Source organism: Ranitomeya variabilis, chromosome 5 (assembly GCF_051348905.1).
Source record: "Ranitomeya variabilis isolate aRanVar5 chromosome 5, aRanVar5.hap1, whole genome shotgun sequence".
Taxonomy (NCBI): Eukaryota; Metazoa; Chordata; class Amphibia; order Anura; family Dendrobatidae; genus Ranitomeya; species Ranitomeya variabilis.
Window position 1 is genome coordinate 584,784,601 of NC_135236.1, and position 19,818 is coordinate 584,804,418.

Consider the following 19,818-nt stretch of genomic DNA (forward strand, 5'->3'; position numbering starts at 1 on the left):
GCGGTGCTGCCCTGGTGGACGCCACTAACCAACCAGGCTTAGGTAAGGAAAGTGCTGTGAAAGCGCACGGCGCCGCAATGGCGGTCACAGCAATTTGACGCTGTTTTGTGTGTCACGTGCTGATAGCTAAGTCGGGCGCTAGATAGCAATCAACCACCTTACGTGAGCAGTCATACACAAGCGAGGGGATAATTGATGAACGACTTTCACACATTAACACACACATGTTTACAAGTGTACTCTAGCGCATGGCCGAGCAGCCATACGAACCTTTTATAGCGGCAGTGCTACAAGACCTTCCAGATGGACCAATAGGAGCCGCAACAGGACCTGAGCATGTGACCCTAGACCTCCAATGGGAGGTTGTCCCATGGGCATGCTCAGTAAGGGAAAAGCAGGACTTAGTCCCAGAAAGACCTGCTTGCTGCCGAACATTGCTGGCTACAAGGACAGAGCCTGGAACAGCAGTAGTAACCAGTCGTCCAGTATCAGCCTGAGCTAGATGCTGGGACCGATGTCTCCGCTGAGCAGACACCACTGTAGCTGGAGAAGAATGGGTGACAGCAGCAGAGATGGTTTAAGATTCTCTCTGTGCAGAGGCGGGAACTCGACACCCAACACATATCGCCAAATTTGCTAAGCAAAGACACTTTATTCATCTATATGTTTATGATTACCAATTTTGTGTGTGGGTAGTAATCTAACAGTCCCATAATCAGTCACAATATCCAGTTAGATTGTCTAGGATAAACAACTATTGGATGCTGTCATATATTTAGTATTGATTTATTAACTTGTTAAGACAGTTCACTGATGTATACATAAAGTGGTGACAGCCAATACGTCTTTTAACTGACCTGACATATAAGAGAATAGCCTCCCCATACAGGTGACAATCCAGCAGCTGTCGGCTGTACACTATAGCTGACAACTTGCTGTATCAGCCAAGATCAGTGTTTGCATCATCCAAATCTGTTTAACCCCTTAGATGCTGCTGTCAATAGTGACTGCATCATTATAAATGGTTAACAGAGTGTGGGGTCTTCCTCTTTATCCCAATTGGCACCATGATCTCATAATTTTGTGGTCCTAATGTTTGCCATGGCAATTCATGACCAAATAGCGGCCTTAGAGTCTGACAGCTGTAGTAATCTGTTCAGAAGTTAGAGGCATTTAGGTGGTAAAAACACACATTTTCATTTCTGTCATACCACTTTGCATTAATTCCTGAAAAGCACCTGAAGGGTTAATAAACTACCTGACAGCAGTTTTCAATATGTCAGGGGGTGCTGTTTTTAAAATGGTATCACTTTAGGGGCTTTTACACTATATAGGACCCCTAAAGTCACTTCAAACACGGATAAGTCCCTAAAATAATAGATTTTGTAAGTTTCCTTGAAAAAAGTGAAAAATTATTGCTACATTTTTAAACCTCCTAAAATGCTAACAAAATAAAAGAACATTTTACAAATGGTGCTGATGCAAAGCCGACATGAGGGAAATGTTATTTATTAATGTTTTGCTGTGGTATGACCATCTGGATTAAAGGGATACTCATTCAAAGTTTGAAAATTGCAAATGTTTTTACATTTTTCTCACATTTCTGATATTTTTTATATATAAACACAAAACATATCGACCTAAATTTACCATTACCATAAAGTATAATGTGTCATGAAAAAACAATCTCAAAATCACTGGGATTTGTTGAAGCGTTCCAGAGTTATTACCACATAAAGTGACACTGGTCAGAGTTTAAAAAATTGGCTCCGTCGCTAAGGGGTTAAGACATTTGATCTGACAGCTTTGGTCTAGATCTGATGGCATTTGGTCTAGATTTTGACATATTTTGGACACTTGGTAGTGTGTTTATGTACATATATAGTGCCTCTACAGGTTGTCTATAATATCCTTCTGCCATACGTGTCTTATGTATATGATTTGCTATGAGTATAAGGCTGGAGTCACACTAGCGAGTTTTACGGACGTATGAGTGCCGAAAATACGTCCGTAAAACTCGCCAAACAGACGGCACAATTATTCTCAATGGGTCTCGTCCTATCAGCCGTATATTACGGATCCGTATTATACGGCTTTCTACGGCCGTACAAAATCGCAGCATGCTGCGTTTGTCAGCGTATTGCGCAAATAATACGCCAATGAAAGTCTATGGGGGCGAGAAAAATACGGATTACACACGGACCAGCAGTGTGACTTGCGAGAAATACGCAGCAGTGTTAGTGACAAGCCGGTAATTCAATTGCCGGCTTTTCATTTCTCCCCAACCCGACAGGATATGAGACATGGTTTACATACAGTAAACCATCTCATATCCCCTTTTTTTTTGCATATTCCACACTACTAATGTTAGTAGTGTGTATGTGCAAAATTTGGGCGCTGTAGCTGCTAAAATAAAGGGTTAAATGGCGGAAAAAATTGGCGTGGGCTCCCGCGCAATTTTCTCCGCCAGAGTGGTAAAGCCAGTGACTGAGGACAGATATTAATAGCCTAGAGAGGGTCCATGGTTATTGGCCCCCCCTGGCTACAAACATCTGCCCCCAGCCACCCCAGAAAAGGCACATCTGGAAGATGCGCCTATTCTGGCACTTGGCCACTCTCTTCCCACTCCCGTGTAGCGGTGGGATATGGAGTAATGAAGGGTTAATGCCACCTTGCTATTGTAAGGTGACATTAAGCCAGATTAATAATGGAGAGGCGTCAATTATGACACCTATCCATTATTAATCCAATTGTCTGAAAGGGTTAAAACACACACACACACGTTATTAAAAAGTATTTTAATGAAATAAACAAACAGGTTGTTTTAGTATTTTATTGCTCTCTCAATCCATCCGGAACACCCTCGCTTGGCAAAATAATAAACCAACAATATACATACCTTCGGATGAACTGTCAGGTCCCACGAAGTAAATCCATCTGAAGGGGTTAAATCATTTTACAGCCAGGAGCTGCGCTAAAGCACTCGCTCGTGGTTGTAAAAACCCCGGGTACTGAAAGGATAGCAGGGTGATCTGTACTTACATTGAGTTGCGGTGAGGCGCCCTCTGGTGGATGTTCTCATGAACTGCAGCCTTGGAAAAGTTCCCACGCTCGAGTTCATATGAGTTCATCCACCAGAGGGCGCCTCACCGCGACTCAATGTAAGTACAGATCACCCTGCTATCCTTTCAGCACCCAGGGTTTTTACAACCCACAGCTCCTGGCTGTAAAATGATTTAACCCCTTCAGATGGATTTACTTCGTGGGACCTGACAGTTCATCCGAAGGTATGTATATTGTTGGTTTATTATTTTGCCAAGCGAGGGTGTTCCGGATGGATTGAGAGAGCAATAAAATACTAAAACAACCTGTTTGTTTATTTCATTAAAATACTTTTTAATAACGTGTGTGTGTGTGTTTTAACCCTTTCAGACAATTGGATTAATAATGGATAGGTGTCATAATTGACGCCTCTCCATTATTAATCTGGCTTAATGTCACCTTACAATAGCAAGGTGGCATTAACCCTTCATTACCCCATATCCCACCGCTACACGGGAGTGGGAAGAGAGTGGCCAAGTGCCAGAATAGGTGCATCTTCCAGATGTGCCTTTTCTGGGGTGGCTGGGGGCAGATGTTTTTAGCCACGGGGGGCCAATAACCATGGACCCTCTCCTGGCTATTAATATCTGCCCTCAGTCACTGGCTTTACCACTCTGGCGGAGAAAATTGCGCGGGAGCCCACGCCAATTTTTTCCGCCATTTAACCCTTTATTTTAGCAGCTACAGCGCCCAAATTTTGCACATACACACTACTAACATTAGTAGTGTGGAATATGCAAAAAAAAAGGGGATATGAGATGGTTTACTGTATGTAAACCATGTCTCATATCCTGTCGGGTTTGTGAAGGAGAAATGAAAAGCCGGCAATTGAATTACCAGCTTTTCACAGATATCGCGCTGAATTAAATCTAAATACAGAATATATATATATGTGTCTCAATGACATATATATATATATATATATATATATACTGTATATATGTTTTACCGAACATTTGAGCACATAAATCCATTAGATGTCGGTTTTGCAAGCCTGCGAGAAAATATCGCAGTACGGATGCCATACGGATTACATACGGAGGATGCCATGCGCAAAATACGCTGACACACCCTGCCTACGGATCACTATTTTGGGAACTTTTCTCCGTATTACGGCCGTATTACGGCCGTAAAAAACGGACCGTATTGTCTTACGCCGATTGTGACTCCAGCCTAATTGTGAGGAATCCATTGTTTATCAATCACCCTGGTTTGCATATAGTGATTTTGATTTGATGAGAGTTTATATTATTGTCCTTGAATCCGAGAATAGGGATACATGGGGATCTGCATGGACAGCCTTTGAGGAGCGAGAGCGCTAATTGTCGTTTCATTTAGGGTGCAAACTTCCGCTGTGAGGTAGACCCAGAGGTCAGGGCTACCTAGGGCTTGTCAGGGTGGATATATTAAAATTGTGTCTTTGTTCTTTTTGCATTGCCTTTCTATGTTAAAGCATATCTATTAATATTTTTTTTATGGCAATTCACTTCACCGTAATGGAACATAATTTAATCCCCCTTTACACTGATAAATGTATTGGAATGTAAGTATAATGACATACATTGACTGCTGTCGTATTAAATCTTGTGACATGCATATTGAGAGGTATTCAACCCTTAGTAAATAGGAGATGCAGGCAAGAACAGAAGATCTGCACATGCATGAATATGTCATGATGGAGCCCAGACTACGAAGGTGCGAAAACAACAAGATGCAGTCTGAACTTCCCATGCTCGTACATGCTACAATATTATATGAACTGCGCAAGTATGGTCCTTTCAGAGCATACCACGATGGTCTGAACTAACTCTGCCGGACCGTTTACGTCACACGCCTACTCAGAAGTGTTTCTTATTGGACACTCGATGAATTGTGAGATCACAGAGCAGGTCTATGATTATGGGGATAGGAAAGGGGGGGTCGATGTGTCTATCTTTTGTGATACTCCCAATGGCATTGTCAACTAGGGAATGAGTGACAGAAATTATGACATATCGGAGTAGCTGTAAGATAAGAAAAATAAATATTCATTGGCTAAAACGATATTCCAACTGACTGATGGGATATTATCCAAAGTGTCAAACAAGTGGGGATTGGTTGATTTCCTTTAGTGATGTCACTACCAAGCCGTTTAAAAGATTTGAATGTTTTTCAGCCAGCCCATTGTAACCCTATTCTCCTGATGATGCCTGTGTGGTGAAACTTTTTGGCGAGGCTAGCACAGGACTAATTTTAAATAGCATATGCTAGGTAGTGAAGATAGTAACAATAAGATGATGGGATCTCGACAATATACTTCTGAGTTAAACTGCTGAAATTAAAAGCTCTTAGATAAAATGTTATCTAAAATCAGGACATACCTGTTTGTACTTAGCTCCTTATCAAAGCAATATGTGTTTTAAAAAATAGGATCCTTTCTGTTATTAAATGATATGGATTAAAAGTTATGTTTTATTAGGGTCTTTAGTTAGGGGCTTTCTATTTGGCAATCTGTTGATATAGTTTTATAACACTATAATGACTCCTAAACAGTATTGAATTGTGCTGTGACATAGGGGAGCCACACTGCTGAGGACCCTAGTTGCATGTTCCAGCCAAGGTCACAGAAATTCTGTGGAATGATGCAGCTCTCGGGTGCCAGTTCCATAGAGGCCTTTCTGAAACACTTAAAGATGCTCTGGCTCTGCATATTTCGCCTTATTTCTTGGGGGAGGCCATGAACCAAGCTATTTGGATAAGCTGCAGAATTTGGGATTGGTGTGGTGAGTGGCAGGGTGTTTCGGTCATTCCTCTTAAATCTGTTCACTTACTTGAGGCAAAACCAATGGGAGTTGTAGCATCCAGGTCTCGGGACGTTAAGAGGAAACAGCGGTGCGATCTCACACTGTCTCTACTGTGGTCAAGCAAGTCTTTTTCTTAATGATTGCTAAGCATACTACATATGGTAAATATTATTTATTGTATGCTGATTCTTAGTCTGCGCTGTAGTGTAGTACATTGCATGTTTTTTTTGATGACTCATTTTTAATAGTTAATTTAATTTTTTTTAAAATGGGTGTTTTTTTAAATCATGGAGTGCAATTATACCTACATATTCAGATTCAACTAATTATTTTACAATTTGTTTCTAGAGTATATCTTTTTAAATATACATTAATTTATTTAATTTGTATTAATAGAATTAGAATTTTTTGAACAATGTTATCATGACCAAAGTTTGTACGCACCCTTAGTGATGATGATTTTTTTATAACAGCATTGGTGTTTTTAATAGGGATTGATGTTTTGAACTATTTAAGTAAAAAGTAAGTTAACCATAATGGTCAACTGATCTCACCATGAGTTTATATGAGAAATGTAACAAATTTTTATTATGTGAGTACAATAAAAATAATTTCCACACAGCTTCACTATTGGGAGTAGGGATGCACAAACCGGTGGATATTCAGGTTCGTTGGGTTCGGCCTAACTTTAAAAGTTTGGTTTGGGTATTCGAACTTGATCTCAAACCCCATTCAAGTAAACGGGGCTGTTCTTTGTGTGGCAGTGTGGTAAACACTGGCTCTGACTGGTGGTAACTTTACTGAAGTCACTACCAGAGACAGCCACTGGGTATCGCGGTTCCCATGCTGTCCAAGGGAGGACAGCATGTGAGCCAGCAGCTGTGACTGGCGGTGACAAGGTTACCATCACTCAGGCGCTGTCTCATGACAAATTCTGTCATCAGCATCTCCTGCTCTCGCTAATAGCAGCGAAAGCAGGCGACTCTGATGAGAATATTCATCAGCTAGCACCTATGCATAGCGGTAGCTTTAATTATATCCACAGGCACCGAAGACAAAGAAGAAGATGGATATGGATTACATTGTGGGATAATTGTATTAATAAATGGTTGAATGAGGGCCTGCAAAGTTTTTTCTGTGTGTGTGTGTGTGTGTATGTTTATTTTTACTACTGAGTTAGTAATGGGGGTATCTGACTGACACTTCTCCATTACTAATCCCAAAAACAATTACTCCGATTGTCATCACACCAGAGCAATCAATAAGACCTAAGGCTAAGCACCAGAATTGGCACATCAAATATGATGCACCACTTCTGGGGCGGCTGCAGACTGATATTTGAAGGTTGGAAATAGCCCAATAACCATAGACATTTCCAGCCTATTAATATCAGCCCACAGCTGTCTGCTTTCCCTTAACTGGCTATTAAAAATAGGGGAGATGCTAAGCCATTTTTTCATTTATTTATTTCTAATAACAAGATAAAAAATACAAAAATATATAAAACAAAAAATGTGGGTTCCCCCCGATTTCTAATAACCACCCAAGGGAAATCATGCAGCTGTGAGCTGGTCTTATTCTGGGAAGGGGCAAATATCCATGGCCCTTCCCAACCTATTAATATCAGCCCTCAGCTGTCTGCTTTGCCTCCGCTGGTTATTAAAAATGGGGGGACTCTAAAAAAATGAAGTGATATCTCCCCTATTTTTAATAACCTGCTAAGGCAGCACAGACATCTGAGGGCTGACATTGATAGGCTTGGAAGGGCCATGGATATTGGCCCCTTGCCAGCCTAATAAGACTATCCCTCAGGCATCCATTAGATGCGTCAGTTCTGGCAATTAGCCTTGGCTCTTCCTGATTGCCCTAGTGTGGTGTCAATTGAGGTAATTGGATTGTGCGGTTAATGTCAGTTGTGTAATGTCCTCTGACATCAAGCCTACAGGTTAGTAATGGAGAGGCGTCTATTAAACACCACTATTACTAACCCAGTAAGCAGAAAGAGAAGAAAACACACTTAAAACAAATCTTTATTTGAAAAAACTCCTCATTTACCAGGCTAGAATGGCGGTGTCTGATAGACGTGGTCCCTGGGCTCAGTAGTCCATGAGCCGGGCCAGATATCGGTACCACCCGGAGTGACTAATTTTCTTTGGTATTTTTAGGTAGATGCATGTCTGTAGTTTATTTTTTGATATGATAGCCCTTACATATACGTAGCTTATTAACCCCTTCAGCCCTAGGCCTATTTGTACCCAAGTGCCTAAGCCAATCTGACCTGTGCCACTTCATGGGCTAATAACTTTGGAACGCTTTCACCTATCCAAGCCATTCTGAGATTGTTTTCTCGTGACATATTGTACTTCACGTCAGTGCTAAATGGGAGTCAATATATTTTACCTTTCTATATAAAAAAATGCTAAATATTCGGAAATTTTGGAAAAATCGGCATTTTTTTAACTTTGAAATTCTCTGCTTTTTACAAAAATACTGATACCCCCCATAATAGTTATTAATTTACACTCCCCACATGTTTACTTCATATTGGCATCATTTTGAAAATGAAACCTTATTGTTTTACGACGTAATAGGGCTTATAGTTTTATGCGCAATTTTTCACATTTACAGCAAAACCCACTTTTCAAAGGACCAAGTCACTTCTGAAGTCACTTTAAGGGGCTTACATAACAGAAACCACCCATAAATTACCCCATTTTGCAAACTACACCCCTCAAGCTGTTCAAAACTCATTTTTAAAAACTGTTAACCCTTTAGGTGTTCCACAGGAATTTTAGCATGAGCCAAGAACCAAATATGACGATATCGGTACCACCCGGAGTGACTAGATGTAGTATTTGTAACAAAATTTAATCCAAGTTATGTAAATACACACTGAACATGTCATGTGTATATATATATATATATATATATATATATATATATATATATATATATATATGTTACTCCATAATATCTTCAACATCGGACTCTGAATCTGACTGTTGTTCTACTGGCTCGTCTTCAGTACCCTTGTTCTGGCATGTCTGTAATCTGCACATGTCTGTGCACTTCAGGCCATTGCTGAGGCAAGTACACTGAGGAAGTTCACATGACCGCACACACTTGCAGGACAGTAGCTGTATAATAGCTTCTGGTGCTGGTGCCCCTTGCATCCACTTGACAACAAGCTTTCCGTCGTTATCTATCATCCAACCGCAGTCTGTTGGGTTTGCAACCCATGGCTGGCTCTGCAGACTTCTCCTCCAGATCGCAGCCTGGTAGTTTGCACGCAGTGCATGCATGAAAAGGCAGTCCTGGCAAGGAGGGAGTTGACTTGACTCTACCACTCCACGTCTGGCACAGAACAGCTGATAACGGAGCCTGTTTACCTCAGTTGTTTGGGTAGTTGGCAGGTACATGTGGCAGGTGATTTCCTGTAACTTCTCAAAAAGTTCGGTAGACACTTCCCATGAACGACCAACTTCCTGAAAGGCATCCTGGTATGTCTTGTTCATCTTCAACTGCTTGAGTGTCGTCATCTTCCCACGGCCAGCGAATGCACTGACGGTGTCACAGCCTGTAAATGCATGCATACCAATCAATGAATCACATACGCTGCCTCCCAATGTTCGGCTCAGAGTGGTGATATCCAGGAATCTTGTCCGGTTCTGTGTACCGCATTTCTGGAACAGGTGGGATGGGATTTTGTGGCACATGCCCAGACACAGGACCATGACATCAGTATCCTCCGAAGTGATGATGACCGACTTGTAACCAGATTCTGCTGCATGAAGAGCATGGAGAAGGAGGCGTGTGTCTGCTTCTTCTTGATTTGACTTAAGGTCAGCAGCCTCTTCCCACTGTTCTTTGGTGATCTTAAAGCAGAGCTGCTCACATGTGACATACAGCTCCTTCTCCTCAAGCTTCTCCCTGTGGTGTTTCGCCTTCCATTCTTCTACCAGAAACTTTATGAGACTTGCCTTGTTGGAGGAACTACTTAGAAGCTTTTTCCACTGCTGGATGTTGTGCCCATGTTGAATGTTCTTGAAATGGATCCCTGTGCCTTCATATCTGTTGACTCTTTCTGTATCTTTGATGGATGTCTCCTTGTAGACGTCAAAGACAATATCAATGCGCTTGCTCTTAGCACCCTCATGGATAGCGCGACTCATTGCTGTGCCTGCTAGCTGGCCAAATGTTGCATTGTTTCCCTTCAGTTTCTGAACCAGGCTCATCCCATCAATGATGGTTGCAGAGGGCTCGGGGATCACTTCTGCAGGACGAGCATTCCTCTCCAACTCCCTTGCGAGGGCAGCCTTGTTGGTCTTGCGGATAGACCCATCACCATTGGCAAGTGCCCATGGCAATGGACCCAGGGGATGAGTCAAGACATCACTCATTTGTAGTTTTCTGTTCTCAGCTACAAGTATCATCTGGCCAAATAGGTTTCTGTCAGCCTTCAAAATTACCTCCTTGCCAAGACCTTGTCTGCGTGTCTTCATTTGGATGTTAGAGAACGTTTTAAGTTTGTTCTTCGTCATCTTGTCATGAAACAATGTAGTTGGCTTATCGGTACCCAAACGCTCATCCTTGAATGTTTGATATGCATCCTCTCCTATACTGTATGCCCCTTGAAGGTCTTTGGCTACATCTGGTGGTGCTACAGTCGCTGTTGACAAACTGATAAGTTCACCATTATGCTCTTTGTTGAAGGGGTTCACCCAACCTGTCTCCAGCAGTTGAACGAAAGATTGGACATCGGCTTCATCTCTTCTAATCCTAGACACCTGTAGGTCTGAATGGCTGAAGTCAGTATATTGTTGGCCTACCAGGGCCCTCAGCTGCCTCAAGTACATACTGCGGTACTCTGATGTCAGGTAGAACCTGGAAACAGCTCCAACTTTGAGGCTGAAGCCTTTTGTGCCCCCTGGTGTCTGGGTGTCTTTGTTGATTGTCTCTTCAATGGTCTGGTCCACAGGAATTCGTCCAAAAGGATTCTTGCTACCGATCTGGACCGAAAAGCCACCTTGCATGAAGTATTCATGGACCTCTGGGTGTTCTATGGGCAGCCAAGACATTGTGGCATAGTAATAGGTTAGGTATCGGGCATAGTTGACCTTGTCATAGGCAAAACACCATGGTATCATCTGTCGGATTGCTCCTAGGTGAAGCATCCAGTTGCCTTCTCATTGTATATCGGTAGCATTAATTCTGTCAGAGTTATGCTTCTTTTCTTCGACTTGGTTACATCTGGCAGGACTTTCTTTGTCACAGAGCATGCAACATTGGACTGAACAGCAATGCCATTGACTCTATGAGATGTACCTGCTCCACTTAGTGTCTCCTCAAGTCTGTCAATGTTATCCCAGGCCAGGGTTGTGAACACACCTGGGTAGATACTTGCTGGCATTGGGATGTCATCCTTTGAACATTCCAACTTCTGGATACAAAGGGCTGTATCGATCTCCTCAGCCATTGAATATGACACACAGTGGCCAAGACGATTCAGAGTTCGAATCAGTTCTGTATTGCCGGTCAAAGACTTAACTGCAAAGGATAGCAGTACGTGCTTTGGTGGCTTTGTCTTTCCATTGGTAACAGCAAAAACCAAGTCACTGCCGAAGGATGTGGCAAGACGTTGAGCTCTTTCACAGGTAGTTTGGCACTCACAATCTCCTGTAAGCAGGGTTTGCAGGAATTGAGTGACTAATGCAGGAACGACATTCTGATCTGTATTGGGAGGCCATGGCTGACTCACATCTTGCTTCTTGATCTCATTCCTTAGCTGCATTGCTGCTTTGGTTACGATATCTCCAGAGTTAGCAGCTCTTGCTTCTTGCAGATCTTTTGTCATGCTGTGTACTTGCCGGACAAGGTCGTCCATTGATAGGCTACATGGATAGACTAGAAGCTTACCTTTCTCATCTGAGAGAAAGCGGAGTGATTCCCCAATCTCTGTTTCAAGTTTTCGTCGAACATGTTTCTTTGTCGATGGTTTCAGTTGGATGATACCACGGGATATCATTAATCTCTCAAGCCTAGATGTGAGGTTTATCATAGGCAGTACTTCTGGGTTTGGGAACAATTTAGTCCTTATATACAAGAAGAGTTCTTCAAGGGCCTCTTTCTCTGCCTCTTCGTAGCGTACTTCCTCGCTTTCGACCTGATTTTCAGCTGCACTAGACCTACAGGCCACTTGGGAATCATCTTTTGTGAATAGTTTGTAGCACGACTTGTGGTAGTGCCCCTCTGCAGCAACAAGGTCTCTGCTAAGTAAACCAAGTATTCTCTGTGTGCCTTTCCTTATCGCTGCTCTGCGGATCGTCTCATCTGCTCGTAGCTCAACACACTGGACAATTGGCTCCCTTGTTTGTTTTCCTTTTAGGTACTTGCTTGACTTCTCACAGAAGATACATACTTTGGCATACACCCTGCTATCACTGGGGGCACCCCTCGGTAGCTTCCTCATGGAGATTTTGCTTGCTGTTTCGACATTGACACCCTTGCCAAGGATAGAATCCAGTGACTTCTTCATTGTAAAGATACTACGACATTTACGGTGATATTGTATGTGTGGTATTTCTCCTTCTTCAAGGCCCTTAGCTGCTACCAGGACTGATTCATGCTGCCTGATCTCTGCAGCCCTAAGCAATGTTTTCCAGGAGTCCAAATCCTTAAGGGACGCCAGATCATCGCTGTCATCATTAGAGCAGTGTATGATACAGTCGATCCGTGATTTCTTCCTTGCTGGTACTTCCATCATGCCGTTAGATAGTCAGTAAACACCTGCAAACACAAAGAAAAACATTAAAATTTTATTTACCGTATTTCCTGGCGTATAAGACGACTTTTTAGCCATGAAAAACATGGCTCCAAGAGGGCGGTTGTCTTATACGCCGAATACAGCCGCCGGGGGGAAAGGCCGCCGCGCAGGGAAGGAGGAGGCAGGGGCCCACCTTCATGAGGCGCTCGTTCTTAGAGCTGGGAGCGCTGGTGCTAGGTGACTGTTCCCCCTCTCTCCACAAGTTCCTTACCAGCAGCAGCACACAGTACAGGACTACAGGACCTGTGGTGATGTCACGGCCATGTGATCAGTCACAAGCCTGGGAGGTGTCAGCCTCTACAGAGGGAGATAGGAGCTCTGCAGAGAAGACCGGAGAGTCCTGTTCAGCACAGAACGTGTATGTGTCAGTGTGTGTGCGTGTGTTGGGGCACCTCAGGGTGTCTTCAAATGTGACATAGCCCCCTAGATTTCTTCCAGTAAAATTTGCACTCCAAAAGTCATTTGGCGCTCCTTCCCTTCCGAGGCCTGCCGTTCCCCAATACTGCAGTGTACGACAACATATCGGGTGTTGTTGTGTTCGGGAGAGATTGGTGAACAAATAGTGGGGTGCATTTTTTGCTGGTACACCTCTTAAAAATAAAAAAATGAGCCTAAAATGACACCTTCATGTAAAAAATGCACTTTTTCCATTTTCTCAACCAAGTGTTTCCAACTACTGTGAAACACTGGTTGGGTCAAAGTGGTCACTATACCCCCTAAAAGATTCCTTGGGGGTGTAGTTTCCAAAATAGGGTCACTTTTTGGGGTTTCCACTGTGGGGGTACCTCAGGCAGCCTTCAAATGTGACATGGCCCCCTAGATTTCTTCCAGTGAATCCGCCACCCAAAAACCACATAGCGCTCCTTCCGTGTTGAGCTGTGCTGTGTGCCCATACTTTAGTTTACGAGTACATGTGGGGTGTTTCTATAAACTGCATAATTAGGGTAACCAAGTTTGGGTTTGCCGTTAACCCTTGCTAGGTTGCAGGTAAAATTGGATTACAATGTAATATCTGGAAAAAAAATGAAATTTTGAAATTTCGCCTTCATTCTGCTAAAATTCCTGTGGAACACCTAAAGGGTTAACAGTTTTTAAAAATGAGTTTTGAACAGCTTGAGGGGTGTAGTTTGCAAAATGGGGTAATTTATGGGTGGTTTCTGTTATGTAAGCCCCTTAAAGTGACTTCAGAAGTGACTTGGTCCTTTGAAAAGTGGGTTTTGCTGTAAATGTGAAAAATTGCGCATAAAACTATAAGCCCTATTACGTCGTAAAACAATAAGGTTTCATTTTCAAAATGATGCCAATATGAAGTAAACATGTGGGGAGTGTAAATTAATAACTATTATGGGGGGTATCAGTATTTTTGTAAAAAGCAGAGAATTTCAAAGTTAAAAAATTGCCGATTTTTCCAAAATTTCCGAATATTTAGCATTTTTTTATATAGAAAGGTAAAATATATTGACTCCCATTTAGCACTGACGTGAAGTACAATATGTCACGAGAAAACAATCTCAGAATGGCTTGGATAGGTGAAAGCGTTCCAAAGTTATTAGCCCATGAAGTGGCACAGGTCAGATTGGCTTAGGCACTTGGGTACAAATAGGCCTAGGGCTGAAGGGGTTAATAAGCTACGTATATGTAAGGGCTATCATATCAAAAAATAAACTACAGACATGCATCTACCTAAAAATACCAAAGAGAATTAGTCACTCCGCTTGGTACCGATATCGTCAAATTTGGTTCTTGGCTCATGGACTACAGCAGACATTTCACAGCTGACAGCAACCCCAAATATTACTCCATTTGCCAAAGCACCACAGCAAGCGAGAAGAGCTGGGTAAAGCATCAGAATTAGCACATCTAGTGGATGCTCATTTTCTGGGGCAGCTGCGAGCTCCTAATTTTAGGCTGGGGAGGGCCAATTATTCATGGACCTTCCCAGCCTAAGAATACTAACCAGCAGCTGGCTGCTTTACTTGTGCTTGTTATCAAGAATAGGAGGGACCCTATGTGTTTGGGGTTTTTTTATTATTATTTCAACCAATGGTGTGCCAGTCAATCACAGCCATGCCAATATTTAGCATGGCTGTGATGATGCCAGAAGATCCCACACTGGAATAGCTTTATTAGTCTCCAGAACCCGAACAGTAATCCGGTCGTACAGTAAGAAGTCAGTGTTCAGGGTTTGGTACCAGACACTAGGTGTTCAGTACTGGACAATAGGTGTCCGGTACGAACCCGGAACTTTACAGTTCAGGTTTGCTCATCCCTAATTGGGAAATTGTGTGCCCTTCCAGCTTTTTTTGCAAAACATAAGAAAGGATCCACCTGAAATTAGATGGTGGATACCATACTTAGAAATTAATGGCGGTAAAGATGAGTCCTAATTTGTGCTTATAGAAAATTTTAAAGTTTAACCAATCTAGTTTGGCTGCTGCACTGGAATTCTTTTACAGACTTTTTATAGTTATCGCAAATTTCATATGTTCACCTTTTATTGTTTTTATGGTATTGAAAGCAACCTAGTGGATGCTCCAGGCAATGCTTTATAAATAATGTGAAGCTACAGAAACAGTTTATTACAGGGCCCCTATAACCACTGCTCCATAGAAATCACATCATCGGCCAATATAAACTACGCCACCAAGATGAAAAAGAGGAAATACAGCAAGCATGAAAAGACATTAATTGTATGAATATTAAATACCTGCATATTATCTGTTGCATCTCCTAGCATACCACCAAAAGTGATAGAATTTGTTACAGTTGCCAAATAAATAAACAGAATTGCTGAGAGGCATTGAAGATTGAGGGCATCATAAAAATCACTCCAATACCATGGTGTCTTTCTTCTGATATCCTTTAGGAGTCCACCAAAGAACCTTAGGGACAAAATAAGCACTATTTTATAGTAGTAGAAATATTCCACACCATTGAACATATATTTAAATGACCTTTTACCGCATTTCCATCTTTACGTCGTGAATACATAAATTTCTTACTCACAAACTGCTAACATTTATTTCCATAATTCCTATCATTATTATTTTCTTATTATTAACCTTCCTTCAACCTTTCTTTCATCTTTCTTTATACAGTGTGTTTCATAATTACAATTAGTGCTAATTTCCTTTTACCCATATGTGTAAAAAAACAAAAAAAAACAACAGGAAATCATAAAAAAAAACACGTTTGTGAATATTAAAAGCAAACCTGTCATCAGGATTGTGCTCAGTAACCTACAGTGTCAGGTCGGCACCTTTATACTGATTACAATGATACCTTGGTTGAAAAAAATCCGTCTTGTGGTTGTTGTTTAATCCTTCTTTGCAGTTTTCAGTTGATGAGATTCTCGTGCTTCGGGGTGGCGGGGCTGTGGTTGGGGTTTCTATGTGGTGCTCTGCTTACATATTCATCTTTATGGCTTACGACAGGTCACTGATCGCTCACTGACCTGCCCCCTATTTTACATATTTAATAGAATTATGGTTTGAAAAAAAAATAAATTCACATTCATAAGCAGGCGGCGGCGGCTGCGTTATAGTATGGTAAGGTGGATAATACAGCTGCTTTCATGTTATTAAGAAATATAGTTTTGTTTAAAAAAAAATTCTTAATTAAACTGGCGCCAGTGGCCGCGCCCGCACAGTAACATCTATCACGTTCCGATAGGTGCTTCTGCGCAGCAGCTGGCACCATTTTGACTGCATAGTTACATAGTTATTAAGGTTGAAGGAAGACTTTAAGTCCATCTAGTCCATAGCCTAACCTAACATGCCCTAACATGTTGATCCAGAGGAAGGCAAAAAAAAACCATGTGGCAAGAGTAAGCTCCACATTGGGGAAAAAAATTCCTTCCCGACTCCACATACGGCAGTCAGACTAGTTCCCTGGATCAATGCCCTATCAAGGAATCTAGTGCATATACCCTGTAACATTATACTTTTCCAGAAAGGTATTCAGTCCCCTCTTAAATTTAAGTAATGAATCACTCATTGCAACATCATACTGCAGAGAGTTCCATAGTCTAACAGTAAAGAATCTGCGTCTGTTATTATGCTTAAACCTTCTTTCCTCCAGAAGTAGAGGATGCCCCCTTGTCCCTGTCTCAGGTCTAAGATTAAAAAGATCATCAGAAAGGTCTTTGTACTGTCCCCTCATATATTTATACATTAAAATAAGATCACCCCTTAGTCTTCGTTTTTCCAAACTAAATAGCCCCAAAGGGATTTTTTTTTACAAAAAAACTATATTTATAAATATCATGAATACAGAGATATTATCCATCTTAGGCCGGTTTCACACGTCTGTGTCTCCGGTACGTGTAGTGACAGTTTTCTCACGTACCAGAGACACTAACACACGTAGACCCATTCAAATGAATGGGTCTTTGAACATGTCTGCGTGTTTTCACGGCCGTGTGTCCATGTGCAAAACAGGCTGACATGTTTGTTTTTCTCCGGTCGCACGGTCCGCAAAGTGTCCCGCACACGTGCACATGGAGAACAGCGTGCACTCTCCTCCGTGTGCATGTACCTCCCACAGGAGAGGCAATGCTACAGTAAGTGCTGTCCCCTGCATGTGGTGCTGAAGGCGGCATTCATCTCTTCTCCCCTGCAGCGCTCGCAGGAGAGAAGGGATGAAAAATCAAGTTTTTTTGTGTTAAAAATAAGTTTTGGGGTCACCTCCCACCCCCCGGGCGCCCGCCCGCTTGAAGAGAAATATGCACCCAGCTCACGCGATGCCTCCTCTCAGCGCCGGCAGCTTGTCCTGTGTGAGCGGTCACGTGGTACCGCTCATTACAGTGATGAATATTTCAAACTTTATTTTTAACAAAAAAAACCCCAAAACTTGATTGCACGCTTGGGTGGTCTCCGAGTATTTGTAAGTGCTCGGAGATTTAGTTTTTGTTGACGCAGCTGCATGATTTACGGCTGCTAGCAAGCCTGAGTACATGTGGGGGTTGCCTGGTTGCTAAGGAATCCCCACATGTATTCAAGCTGTTTACTAGTGACATCTCATTTGCAATTTTTTTTCTCAGCTGAAATCGGACTGAGAAAAAAATCGCAGCATGCTGCGATTTGCTGTATATCTCGGATGAGACTCACCAATGTAAGTCAATGGTTGCGAGAAAAAAATGCACATCACTCGCACAATGCGAGTGCTGTCCATTTTTTACACACCGGTGTCCTTTGAAAAGCCGGCAATTCATATGCAGCTACTGTAAAAATCACAGGTTATAATAAAAAAGATAGAATAGAAACATACACATAGAATATATATATATATATATATATATATATATATATATATATATATATATATATATATATATATATATATATATATATATATATATATATATATATATATATATATATATACATACATACACAGGTCAGTGACACACACATATACAGCTCTGGCAAAAATTAAGAGACCACTGCAAAATGTTCAGTTTGTCTGATTTTTATCTTTATAGGTATATTTTTTTAGTAAAATGTAAATTGTTCATTTATACTATAAACTTCTGACAACATGTCTCCGAATTTCCAAGCAACAAATTTAGCATTTTTTTTTCTGACAAAGAAAAATCGTCAAAATAAAAAAATAACCCAGGGCTTTCAGACCTCAAATAATGCAAAGAAACAAGTTCATAATAATTTAGAAACAACAACACTAATGTTTTAACTCAGGAAGAGTTCAGAAATCAATAAATGGTGGAATAACCATGATTTTGGAATCACAGCTTTCATGAGTCTTTGCATGCTTTCCACCAGTCTCACTGCTTCTGGTGCAAAAAATGTAAGCAGTTCTACTTTGACTGATGGCTTGTGACTATCCATTATCCTCTTGATTACATTCCAGAGGTTTTCAAAGGGGTTCAGGTCTGGAGATTGGGCTGCCCATGTCAGGGTTTTGATGTGGTGGTCTCTTAATTTTTTCCAAGGCTGTACATATGTATTTAGATTAAATAGATAGACAGATAGACAGAAGAATAGCTGTTAATTCATTTGCTGGTTTCTGTAAATTCACTGCAGGAGCCGACAGGATAGAAGAGATGGATTACATACAGGAAATACATATAAAATAGGTAGATACAGTGCCTTGCGAAAGTATTCGGCTCCCTGGAACTTTTCAACCTTTTCCCACTTATCATGCTTCAAACTTAAAGATACCAAATGTAAATTTTTGGTGAAGAATCAACAACAAGTGGAGCACAATTGTGAAGTTGAACAAAATTTATTGGTTATTTTACATTTTTGTGGACATTCAAAAACTGATAAGTGGGGCGTGCGATATTATTCGGCCCCTTTACTTTCAGTGCAGCAAAGTCACTCCAGAAGTTCATTGTGGATCTCTGAATGATCCAATGTCCTAAATGCCTAATTATGATAAATATAATCCACCTGTGTGTAAATAAGTCTCCGTATAAATGCACCTGCTCTGTGATAGTCTCAGGGTTCTGTTTGAAGCACAGAAAGCATCATGAAGACCAAGGAACACAACAGGCAGGTCCGTGATTCTGTTGTGGAGAAATTTAAAGCCGGATTTGGATACAAAATGATTTCTAAAACTTTAAGCATGCCAAGGAGCACTGTGCAAGCGATCATATTGAAATGGAAGGAGTATCATACCACTGCAAATCTACCAAGACCCTGCCGTCCCTCTAAACTTTCATCTCAAACAAGGAGAAGGCTGATCAGAGATGCAGCCAAGAGGCCCAAGATCACTCTGGATGAACTGCAGAGATCTACAGCTGAGGTGGGACAGTCTGTCCATAGGACAACAATCAGTCATACACTGCACAAATCTGGCCTTTATGGAAGAGTGCCAAGAAGAAAGCCATTTCTCAAAGATATCCATAAAAATGTTGTTTAAAGTTTGCAACAAGCCACCTGGGAGACACACCATACATGTGGAAGAAGGTGCTCTGGTCAGATGAAACCAAAATCGAACATTTTGGCAACAATGCCAAACGATATGTTTGGAGTAAAGGCAACACAGCTCATCACTGAACACACCATCCCCATTGTCAAACATGGTGGTGGCAACATCATAGTTTGGGCCTCCTTTTCTTCAGCAGGGACAGGGAAGTTGGTTATAATT

At 41.6% G+C, this 19,818-nt stretch overlaps 1 protein-coding gene across 1 annotated transcript in view; it reads right to left on the minus strand.

The window, feature by feature from the left end:
* The window catches only part of SLC4A9 (solute carrier family 4 member 9), a 1,224,185-nt gene that overhangs the window by 755,938 nt on the left and 448,429 nt on the right, over positions 1 to 19,818 (minus strand). Inside the window, exon 9 of the mRNA XM_077265989.1 lies at positions 15,416 to 15,590. Within this exon, the coding sequence (XP_077122104.1) occupies positions 15,416 to 15,590 (175 nt within the window). The remainder of the gene's footprint in view (positions 1 to 15,415; positions 15,591 to 19,818) is intronic.